The sequence below is a fragment of the Rhopalosiphum padi genome, chromosome 2 (assembly GCF_020882245.1).
Source record: "Rhopalosiphum padi isolate XX-2018 chromosome 2, ASM2088224v1, whole genome shotgun sequence".
Taxonomy (NCBI): Eukaryota; Metazoa; Arthropoda; class Insecta; order Hemiptera; family Aphididae; genus Rhopalosiphum; species Rhopalosiphum padi.
The window spans coordinates 48271121-48284155 of NC_083598.1; the positions used below are offsets into that span (position 1 = coordinate 48271121).

General features: G+C 27.3%; 1 protein-coding gene across 1 annotated transcript; it reads right to left on the bottom strand.

Annotated features, from left to right (window-relative positions):
• Positions 1-5011: 5011 nt before the first annotated feature.
• Positions 5012-9617, bottom strand: LOC132920926 (isocitrate dehydrogenase [NADP] cytoplasmic-like). Its single transcript, XM_060983668.1, has 11 exons — positions 9237-9617; positions 7901-8019; positions 7676-7820; positions 7405-7604; positions 6411-6545; positions 6221-6324; positions 6004-6161; positions 5845-5938; positions 5669-5779; positions 5434-5604; positions 5012-5210 (listed from the first exon to the last, which is right to left on the bottom strand). Exons 1-11 carry the CDS (start codon positions 9304-9306, stop codon positions 5171-5173), a joined length of 1347 nt encoding a protein of 448 aa, XP_060839651.1. The 5' UTR covers positions 9307-9617; the 3' UTR covers positions 5012-5170.
• Positions 9618-13035: the final 3418 nt, after the last annotated feature.

Sequence of the window (13035 nt, forward strand, 5' to 3'; positions counted from 1 at the left end):
TTTTAATGCTATAGAACTAGGTATACAAGTAGAAAAAAAATAATTTAAAAGTAATCTATATTCTACTCAAACTGCAAGCATATACTCATCATACTCTTAACTCTATACTAATCAACACATTACTCAAAAATATCATAAGTGCTCCTACCAGTCTTACTATATAGTCTTAAGAATTTACCATTTAGCCATTTAGACAGGTAGGCGAGTACTACCTCGTAGGTATATGTAGTATGTACCTATACCTAATATTATTATACTGTATATATGTACAGGTGTACGCGTGTACGCGTGTACGCGCCGATGTGGAAGTACCTTATAATAATTATATTGTTATATATATAATAATAATATGCACCTAATAATGAATACTTTTATGCTCGTTATAGGACCAATGACGTGAGAATATGATATTATATAGACATCATGGCGACGTGCGCCGTCATCGCACGTCACGTTTGCGTCGTGCACTCGTGCTCTAGTGTTGCGTGTTTATGTTATAATACGTACCTATTAGATATATGTGTATTGTATAAATGGCGATAGGCCGATGTAGAGAGCTTTGATATTTTCCCATTATTGACGAGTGACGACAATGGCCCGGGGGGTCGTTCAACCGCAATGATAACATTATTATTATCATTATTATTATTATAACGGCTGCGCTTCGTATTCCGCATATTATGATTTTATTTTCCGTTCGTAGGTAAACCGTAAACCTCGACGAAAAAAACACCAACCGTAAAAAAGTGGTGAGTGATTTTGACAGTATACGGCCATAGGGAAATATTTATTTTATACTTTCATCATAATACATTAATACTAAGTGTATTATACGCACTACGCCACTACCTATGACTATAACTGTTCAAACTGTTGTATGCAACGATTAATATATACACCGAACTTGATCCGTCTCCACCCAACCACTCAAGAGCCGGTTGTTTTTTTAAAAGCTCCTGCAGGTTATAGTGCATACTCCGACCTCACCAGTTCACCACAATATTATAATGTATTCGACATGCCCCGGAGCGCAATTCCGACGAAAAACTTTGACAGTGAAACGTGCCGAAGCAGTTCAAATATTTCCAAATCCAAATTAGTTTACCGTACGGCCTCGCCGTCACCGAGACCGCATTTTCCAGGAGATATGCGCCTAATAAAGTCAATGATTTTATAAACGGCCCGGTATACTCCAGTTTTTCGCGGAGTCGCTGTCGACACACCGAATTCGCCTTTATTTTCAAACACGCGATGTGCACATACATCACGCAGATACCTATGCTAAAGCTCATCTATAGCTTCGACCTATCACATATACTCTTATTGATTAAGTTGACACAGTCAACAAAAAAAAAAAAAGAAAAAGAATAAAAAAACGTATAATATGATACTTCGATTGATATAATGGACAAAAAATATTTGGCGCTCAAAAAAGCAATCGCCTATAGTGCCAAATGGCCATAACTCGACGTTGCCCACCACCCACTGCAGTTGGCCATTTAGGTACCTATATACATCCCACAAATTTGATACGCCAATATACGCCAAATTGTAAATATTAGACAAACCTTTTTTCACTTTCGCCCTTGTTGTCCGATATCTGCAGACACATTTTATAATGCATGTTATAATCGGCACGCCACTGAAGTGCACTGATATCTATACATAGGTTATATTATATTATCTATTATAATAAGTGCCTTGCATATCTAGGTAATATATTATTATGTTATAGGTAGGTAATGGAACATCGGCGATAATATGAACAAGACACGATGTGTGTCACGCGAAAATGCAAATTTGCTATTCAAGCAGTGCTTGATGCAGACAGCATTCACTGTAAACCTATATATATATACATAGGTACGCATTTCTATAAGTACGCGCATTATAAGCGCACAACACTTGTGTGTTGTGTATTATCATATGCGGTCAAACAGACACTCGTATTGTGTATAGGTAATGGCTGGTATAGGTAGGTACATCGTTCACGTGTGTTACGTACACACGCGCTTTGTAGAATATAATACAATGCCTAATGTAATATTATAATATAGTAGGTTTACGCGTCGGTATGATTGATGCACGATAGACTCCGCCACTGCGGATACGTAGGTATAATACTATAATATAATGAATATATACAGGGTGATCGTTTCAAGTGCATGCAGACAGTGCAGTCGATGATCGTCATTTCGGACGCTATTATAACATTTTTTGAAATCAAAAATATGATTATATTTCTTATCGATTTATTTTTTTTAAAAGTTATTTACATTTTAAATTATAATATTATGCATTTTGAATTTCATTTATCTAGGACATAAGTAAAATATTTTTCTGAGAATGGATATAATATGAAAAATTCAATTTAGTTTAAGTATCTATTTAAAAGTACCTATTGATGAACATAGTAAAGAAAGTGGGCAGCAAGTACTGGTAAGTGGTATAGGTAACCGGTCTGATGCACAGTATTATTTATAGGTGTCGATTTTCGGTCTACCTCAATACTTCATTATTGAGCGGGTCAATGTTATATAAGTGTTAACTTTGAATTCAATGATTAATCATTACGTACGAAAAACGATTCTGAGTGGAGGCTGCCTGTCAGACCATATTAGTAATATTAGTATATATTATATATTTATTATAATATCAGTAATACGGTAGATTAAATCATTTTTGAAGAAGACATTGCATTTCTATATTATTAATTTCTATAATAGCATGTATAAAAAAAAATATGTTCTGTGATTAGGTATTATATTTTATAGACGCTTGACTTTGAGCTATTATATTGATTAAAAGACAAGTGGCGAAATATGAACTGAGCTACGAATGCTACGATAGTCACGGCTTACTTATTTTTTTAGGAAAATCGATTTTGATTATTTGGATTAGTTTCATAAATACTAACCTTACTACACCTAACTTGATTGTCTATAAAATAAGTTAAAATATTAAAATTATTTTAAATCACGACACCTATCACAAATATACAATTCTCAGTTAACTTATACGTTTTAAACTTTAGATAAATATAATATACAGTTCATATGAACTGTCTGATTATTTAATATTAATTACTATTTTATAATATGAATATTTCTAAAATTTCAACGTTGGTACTTTATACCAATTATAATAATCTTTTGTTTTAACACAATATAAAAAATGGATAGGCTATAAAATTTAAAAATGTCCGTTAGGTCTTATTATCTCAATATTATTACTTTTATAAGTAATAGTTAATTAAATTAAGTTAACCAATGTATTTTTAATTGGAATTATTGGAATTAATTGTTAAATTATTTTACATACTATTATGATAGTGGTGAATCATGTAATTTAAAACTACGAGATATTTGGGTGCATTGTTCAAGTTAGGTTTTTAAAATGTTAAAAGGTTCAACCAAAAACAGGATTAGATATTTAATTTGTAATCACTTTAATTACTTTTAAATGTTAAGTTTTTTTTTTAAATCTTTAGATTTATGAGTCTGTAATATGTAGTTTATGCAGTAATATTGTATTTAAAGGTATTTTTTGATTTTTAAATATTTTGGCAATTGGCTATGTCAATGTAAGAAAAGTAATTGAACATTAAGTGTATGCAAATCCATTATTGCCATAACAATGTGCCACCCATGATAATTGATAAGTGATAGTGTTTAATGAATGTCTAAGAAATAAACTTACTAACGTTTGACTGTAAGTCACAAATCAATAATTATTTTGTTCACAAAATTTTCACATAAATATCCTTTACTAGTTTTTACATTATTTGTTATATTCCAATTTAAATTATTACAAGAATGACTTTTAAAAGCAGATTATATTATATGCTGATCATGATAGTCAATAATGTTTAATTCACTTTTTAATGTGAATAATTTTTCTATATCTAATATCTACATTAAATAATTTAATTTGAAAGACATAAAGTAAAAATTATTATTATTTGTTTAATTAATTCTCAGGAGATACTCATAAACATTAATAGTATTTAATTACACTTAAAACATAAATCCAATTTGTTTCACACTGCTTAACGCATAACAGTTAATAGGTCTGTGTGCATCTGTATGTCTTTACAATTTGTCACAGTATATGCAAATAAGATAAATGTAAATTATTAACAAATAAATATATATATATATATTTCATAAAATAACAATCTAAACAATACATTTATAATGAATTAAATTCATATACATTTCAACGGTATAAAAATGACTATCTCTGTGAATTAAATTATTCAATAACATGCTGTTTGTAAGACAGCAAACTTATACAATATTTATAAAAAAATAAAATGTTCTTTGAATATACGCAATACAAAGGTTTGTAAACACAAAAAATACATATTGTATTATTCAAGCAAGGCATCATTTATAAATACTGACAATACTTTCTTATAGAAGAATTAATTTTGAGCATTAAAATAAATTACTAAAATTATTATTAATAATAGTAACAAATACAAATTCAATAGAATATTTTCGCTAACAACAATGAGTTATTTAGCACTTAGCAGCATACAAATTTTAACATAACAATGATTAATATTAGAATTACATGCCAAAAATATAAAGCATTTATTTCATTGGTTGTATCAGAAAATGTAACAATGCAATAAAGAATAAACAATTATTGAAGTGTTATTAAACCCTATCTGCTAATAATGAGCCTATTGTTTCGTGTAAATTATCTGGCGTAATCAGTAAAGAATAGAAGTATTATTTGGTCAAAAAAAAGTTACTTTTACAATAATATACTTCACTAATTTTAGCTGTTAAATGTGAATAAATATTTATAATAAAACATAAAGATATACATTATATATTGCAATATATTAATTTGTTTTTTACAAATGTAGGTAGTTTATAAATACCATAAAAATAATATGTAAGTGATGACGCATGGTTTAGTTATAGGAAAGCACAATATAATATATATCATAACAGATAATATAAAAATTCAAATGCAATGTTGGAAATAAAATAAGATATGAATTATCAATTTTGATTTATTGTGTGCAAATTTGATCATAAAAGTGCAATTATTAAAATATAAATGTCATCTTATTCAAATAGATAATAAATTAAGTATAAAAAGTATGTATAATAGAATAATGATAAATTGTAATTGCAGCGAAAGGTCAGACTTGTCAAACTGCACCAATTGATGCAAACAGTTTTTTTGTATCCCTGTATACAGGAACAAATCATGGGGTTAAAAAGTGAATTTTAGAAGATTGTAATGATTTATTATTAAAATAAAAAATATTCAATTTCAAACAAATGCAATTATTTAAGGTGCACGTATTATCAATATCAATGTTTTAAATTTAATTCTAAATGAATGCTCTAAATATATTGTAATAATTAAATAAATATTAACTTGTATTTTCTGTCTATTTTTTATCCTTACGGTTTCAATTTAATGTCCAAATGTTCTTTCACACTATCCAAATACTCATTGGTATTTAAGTACATTCCTTCTTTAACATTTTTTAAGCCATGTATACAAGCTGCAAGATCTTTAGTCATATGGCCGGCATCAACACTTCCTACACAAGCTTCTTCCAATGTATCACAAAATCTATATGATATAATAGTATAGTATTAATCGCTATGTTAAGAAAACTTATCCTTAAGAAATATACTTGGTAAGTTCAGGAGTGTTATCAAGCATTGCCCTGTGCTTAAGACCACGAGTCCAAGCATAAATTGAAGCGATTGGATTTGTTGATGTTAGTTTTCCTTGTTGGTGTTGTCTGAAAATAATATTATATTTGTAAATATACATATATTGAATCATATTCAACAGATATATATTAACCTGTAATGTCTGGTGACTGTTCCATGAGCAGCTTCAGATTCTAATGTCTTACCATCAGGACATACGAGAACTGATGTCATAAGGCCCAAGGAGCCTAAAAATAAATTATGATAGTAAATCAATTAAAATCAAATTATCAAGAGTGTTGTTGTCACCAACCATATCCCTGAGCAATAATATCGGACATGACGTCTCCATCATAATTTTTACAAGCCCATACAAAACCACCATCTCCTTTTAATGCTTGTGCAACCATGTCATCAATCAACCGATGTTCATACCAAATCTTAGCTGCTTCAAATTGAGACTTGTAGTTCCTAAAGATAAAATAGTTAAATAATAGTTCAATCATTCAAAAATAAAAGTTGTATCATACTTTTCAAAAATCTCTTGAAAAATGTCTTTGAATCTTCCATCATATTTTTTAAGGATAGTATTTTTTGTAGATAAATAAAGCGGCCATTTTTTTGACAAAGCCACCTTTTTACAAACATTTTATAATACTAATAATGAATAATTATTATGAAATAATTGATAAAATAAAGGTATAATTTATTTAAACAAACTTGAAAACTGGAGTGAGCAAATGATGCTATTGAATCATCCAAATTATACATGGCCATCGCTACACCAGTAGATTTAAAATCAAATACTTTAAGCTTTTCTACTTGCCCTTTGTGATCAGTAAAAACTAATTCCAACTAGATACAAAATTGAAAATAATTATGATTATTATTTATGTATCTTACAAAAATTAATTTGGCTATCTACCAATATACAATCTGCTACTGTTTTATGTATTATCTAAAAATAAGAGTATAGCATGTGGTCTATCAATGGTTTGTATTTGTATCATTATGATTATTGTATCATTTATTATTACCAATTTATAAATTTCATCTTTATACCTTCTAATGATACACATTTTATTTTTATATCTGTGTTCATGTTATAAAATCAATGATATAGACAAAGTGGCTAAATTTTGAAATTACCAAACTTAATATTGTATAACCCATTTTTTAAAAATAACATAATATAAGATAATAAAATAGTACAGCTGTACAACATTATTCTATATTTTGTTATAAAATAATACTAAAGCACTCAGCTTCTATTACACGGGACAAACTTATTAATTGACCAGGACACTGGGGCATGCCATTAAAACCGGGACGAATGGCAAGCCTAATTATAGATAACATTAGTTTAACTAATAGAATCATTTGTGGTGTATTACAGTAAGTTACTAAAACAAATAAAGTATAATATTTAACATTATAATCAACTTTTTTTAAATGTTTTTGTAAAGAATATTTTTAATTACAGAATCTAAAGTTATTAATAAAAATGAATTACATTTTTCTTTTTAAATCTATAGCCATAATAGTATTATTTTATTAATTAATAATTTCATGTAAAATCATAAAAATTAAAAAAATGTATTGCCGACCACATACTATACTTTTATAATTGGTTTATTATTATTAGGATAAGACAACATTTATTGTATATTAGAAGATAGCAAATAATTCAAATTAGTAATTAGTAATTACTGACTTGGCCAGGCCTAGTAACTAAGTAATCAGTAGCTTTGTATTGATCACCATGTGCATGCCTGCCAATAACAATAGGTTTGGTCCAACCAGGGACCAGCCTAGGAATAGATTTACATATAATTGGTTCTCTAAACACTGTTCCACCAAGAATATTACGTATTGTACCATTAGGACTGAGCCACATTTTTTTCAATTTAAATTCTATAAAATACAAGTAATTAATTAATTAACAGTAATCTCAAATGTAATTAGAATATAAAGCAATTTTATACCTTCAACACGAGCTTCGTCCGGTGTAATTGTTGCACATTTAATGCCCACATTATATTTTAATGTAGCTTCTGCAGCATCTATAGTTACTTGATCATCAGTTGCATCTCTATGGGGTAGACCAAGATCGTAGTACAAACAATCTAACTAGGAGTTAAAATGAATTACAAAAAATTGATATAGCCAAAAACAGAAAAATTCTTTATGATAATTATTGTAAAACAAACTTTGATATAAGGAAAAATGAGTGTTTCTTTTATTTTTTCCCACATAATTCTAGTCATTTCATCACCATCCATTTCAACAATAGGATTTTTTGCCAAGATTCTTGTTGAAGCTGTGGCATCTAAAATATAATATGAAAATTAAATTATATAGGTACATACTAATTAATTGTATTTATAAGGTTTTAATTTTGTAGTACTTTCGTGATTTGTATTTTGTACAGTACCTATACATTGTTTTAATTTGTCGTGTTACATACAAATTCTGATTATTTTTGTCTTTTTAAACATAAATTTCATATGATCAGTTATTGTTATTTTTTTTGGAGAAATACTTTTTTTTCTATGAATATTTTTCAAAATTGTCTGCACTATTATTGGCTATTAAGTAGTTAATAATTAATAAATAGTAGAATATAAAGTACATATTACTTATAACTTAACTATTACAGTGATTATGTGATTATACTAACAGATAATGTAAGCTAGATCAATTCAAGTGTATATAAATACTAATTATCTATATCATTAGTAAAATAATAATTTGTGACCTATTTTTTTTTCTTCTCTTGGTGAAGCAATAATGTACACTTTGTAACTTTGATAACCATTTACATATTACATAGAAATTAATTTCCGGGATTTATAACCAAAACAATAGTTATTTTCTAAACTTAAAACTATCATTATAATACTTACAACGTTCTTAAAATCTATACATCACCAAAATAATGTTAAATTTATATGTACAAATTAATTATTTTAAATTAATCTTTGAAGTGAATTAATTGAAGTTGATAATAATTTGTCTTTATTCTATAAATTAAAATAGTATTTATAATAATATTATAACCTATAAATCCAAAATATTCAAAAAAATAATTAATGTGAAATTCTGATAATTTTTGTTTTAGTTTAAAAATATTTTTTATTATAATTATCAACGTAAACGGCAAATCATATTATATAAAGGATAACATCAAACGTTTCATGTTAGTAAAGGTAGTGTAATAAGTAGATTACAATGAATATCTAACAAGAAGTATGATTTTACTTTAATTCATACATCCACTGAACAGCGTAACTGATCTGTAACTTGCTTTATTATTATGTGCAAAACAATATTTTTGTAAAAATAACCTCAACACCATAGCTATAATACAAATTGGATGCATTGGAAATATAAACCAAACAAATACATTTGGCAAACCTATACTTGTGATCAATTGGTTAATTTGTGAGACCGATTACAATGCAATTTAATAATAAATAATAAACTACGAGTTACAACGAGTGAAATCGATTTTAAACGTTATATGACACCTTGTTGTAGACTTACAATTGCGATTACGAGCCAAGGCAGTGGACTTGGCGAGTCCAGCGGTCAAACCCAGTAATTTCTTCGCCATGATCAGGATCGGACGATTTGTACGACACAACGAAACTACGTTGGTGCTCTTAATTCTAGTCTAGGATGACTAGAACCAGAAAGGCAAACGACGAGTACGAGACGAACGAATTTGACGACTGCTGATCGCGGACGTGGAACGTCGAACTGCCGAGTCTCGAGTGTCGGCGCTTCGGCGATCGTGGCGGACGTCCACAACAACAACTCGATACCTACTCCAAAGTAGCGAAGTCTATAATATATTGTATATTATTCTATTATTTACCTACTACTAATATTATCTACGGCCCTTCGGTTCGCTCAACAGTTAAATTATCATGATAATATTGTTATTGTTTCGGTCCGACGTCCGAGCGGCTGATAACGCATGGTAGACAAGACCAGTGTGACCTACGCGGCTACGCGGCATGAGTGAAACTCGTCGAAGCGATGAATAAATTGCCGTTTTCGTCTCGAAAAAATAATTTTGTATAATATTTACATTAGTAGAAAAAAAAAAGATAATAATTATTAAGTAATCGTGGTTAAAAATTTAAACGATAAAAATTGTCAATTGGGTGATCATACGTCATAAGTTATAAGTCTTAGATAACTTTTAATCGTTAACCAAAAGGAGGTACAGACGAAGGTACCTACAGTATAAAATTAAAAACCCAACTAGGGAGAAGTAAACGAAATAAATAAATCCTATTTTCAACGAAATCGATAAAAAAAAACTAGTAAGTTAAATACACAATTTATAAATATTTAAGTTTTTAAATTAACATTTTAATCTACATATCGAATATATTATAAGAAGAATTCTTAAACAGTCGACAGATTTTAGGAGTATTTTAGAATATTTAATGTGACTACTGACTTACTCGTCTTGTATGATTTTTAGGGGATGATATATTGGTTTGAAAATTTATGTTTAGCCTTTTTCTTGAAAGATATTTTTTGTGTTGTACAAAAAGTAATTGTACTTGGGAATTGTTATACAGCTTCTACTCATTAATATCAATCAGAAAGTGTTGTAGTAGCAACTAATAAAAATATAATACATATACGTATATTACTATTATGTTTATCGTGTGTATATGTAAACATAACAATTTACTAAAAGATAACTATTTTTAATTTTGATCATTATTATACAAAGATACAAAATACAAAATAGAAACAATGATATTTTTCATTATAAATCATTAAAACTTTAAATGTACTATGCCACTATGGGCTATGGCATGTAAATTAATCACTTTTTGTAGTTTATAAGATGCGTTACAAAATATTATATAAATAATACAGAAATGCCTATGTACTCGTACTTGCGTTCTGCTATCGTTTGAACTTTGTACGTAAGTTTTAGCAACAAAATAAGGCTGCAGAAATTTCATGCTTAGCTAAGATTTACAAAAATTAAAGACCTTTTAATAAATAATGATATTATCACCATGATAAAATACCTATCATTTGAAATGATAAAATAATATTTTTATTTTATCATAATTAGCGCGTTGAAAGCTACAGAATAAAATGTACCTCCTATTAACCTATTATTCCAAATCTAAATAATGTATATGAATTATAGCGAGGTTACCTACTTGTATAAATGTATAATACCTACTATAGAGGTATTAACTATATTTATGTCGAAACAACGTAATTATATCTTATTTGCATAGATATAAATTTTCTTATAAATTTCTTTTGTTCCTGTGCTGTTCTGGTTTAAGAATCGATTTTTTCGTATGGCGTGTTATATTACATATATTTAGTATTTTGATACCTATATATATATTATGTATATATATATATTATATACTGTATACCTCTATGAAAGATGTAAATAGGTCCCGAGTGTAAAGTCGAAAGTAGGTATATGTATAAGTGTATATATTATATTATGTATACATAGTTTAATATTTTATCGGTAGTACACGTAAACGTAACAGCCATTTGTTATAGTAAAGTTAAAATATTTATATTTTTATTTTAATAATAAACAAGTATTTTATTTTAAACTCAAATATATTATACAAATTACCTAAGCATTATTGAGAAAAGAAATGTATAGCAAATTTATAATATATTATATTATACAAGATGAAAAATACATTTAAAAATAATATGGAAAATTAATTATTAAGCAATGAACATACACCAAATTCTTCAATAAAAATAATAGTCATACGTTCATTACAAGATAAATGCGTACAGCCAATCGTAGTAATTACAGCTTAATAGAGTGACACGCAGAAGACGGTCTACATACCAATTATATTTATAAAGATCCTATTGGAAAAAAAATGTAATTTATAAAAATATTCAGTATAGCATATATAGCAGTATATTGCTTTATATTAATAAACTAAAAAATAATACTTGAAAACTACGTATACCTATAGAACCTACTATATGTATAACTACATTGTTTTCAACAAAATAGTATTAATAGAATTTGTATATCTCAATAGGTATAATACTATAATAGTAGTTGTATTATATAATATACTTATAATTATTATACTGTCAAAAACATATTATACATTTCAATAACATTTTCGTTAATTAAACTTAATATTTTTAAAAAGACCCAATTTTCTTGACTAATTTAATCAAGTATTTTATGAGTTACTTAGGTATATAATATTGTGTACACCGAATACATTGTATTCAATAATATGGTCACGCGATTTACATGCCATAAAATGTATAATATCGCGTCATAAATACACGGTTATTCTGTATTCGTGCGCTTAAAAAAAGTATTTAAGAATTTGATCACAAAATTAATACTTAGTTTTAGTATACAGTAATAGTATTTGATTTTATATTAATATAAAAAAAAATCAAATTATTATTAGACATTATTATTTTATAATTATGCTATGATTATAAAACCTAAAATAATTCGTTTTATACATAATTATATTACCTAAATACCTAATATATTACGGATTAATATAGCCAGCATTGTATTACGTTAAAATTATTTATAGTGCTTAATTCCTATATATTATATAGTTACGCCATACGACTATCAGGCTATACATTGATTTTTTTAAACTACGGTGGTTCATAAATTGTGCTTTAACACACGTAAAGGAACAACACGAATCAAACATTAAAAGTTATAAGACACAATATTATGCAACAGCGCAAATTGCTCGATGAACAAAAATTAAAACGCATAATAAATCAAGAAAACATTTCAAGTTGTATCTAAAAAAAATGAAACGTTTAAGTTGATAAAGTTAAACGTCAAAATTTGATTCTACATAATGTGTTAACATATAAAAATAACAATATAAATCACCAACGATATTACGACTATAATTAACCCGAATAGTAAAGTAACCGATTCTCTGTACAATTTAATTTTAAAAAGTATTTGTATTGATTAAATATTTAATCAATGGTATTTGTGAATAAATTGTGATTTGTTAGTGGTACATAACTATTGCAGTTAAACTGTTTAATATTATTGTGTTAATTAAAAAAAAAAACCAATGTTCAGATAAGCTGCTTTTTTCCAAAACAACTAAATTGTTAGCGACATGTCATGCTGTTGAAAAATTAACAAAATTGTAAAATTAGTTGTCTACTGTCATTGCCGCATACTAACTGTAAATCAATAAATCATACATAAAAATACATAATGACTAATGAGTAATATTTTTATGTATAATATAATAATAACTATAACCTCCCACGAATTGTAAATATATTATATAAAAAGCAGCAA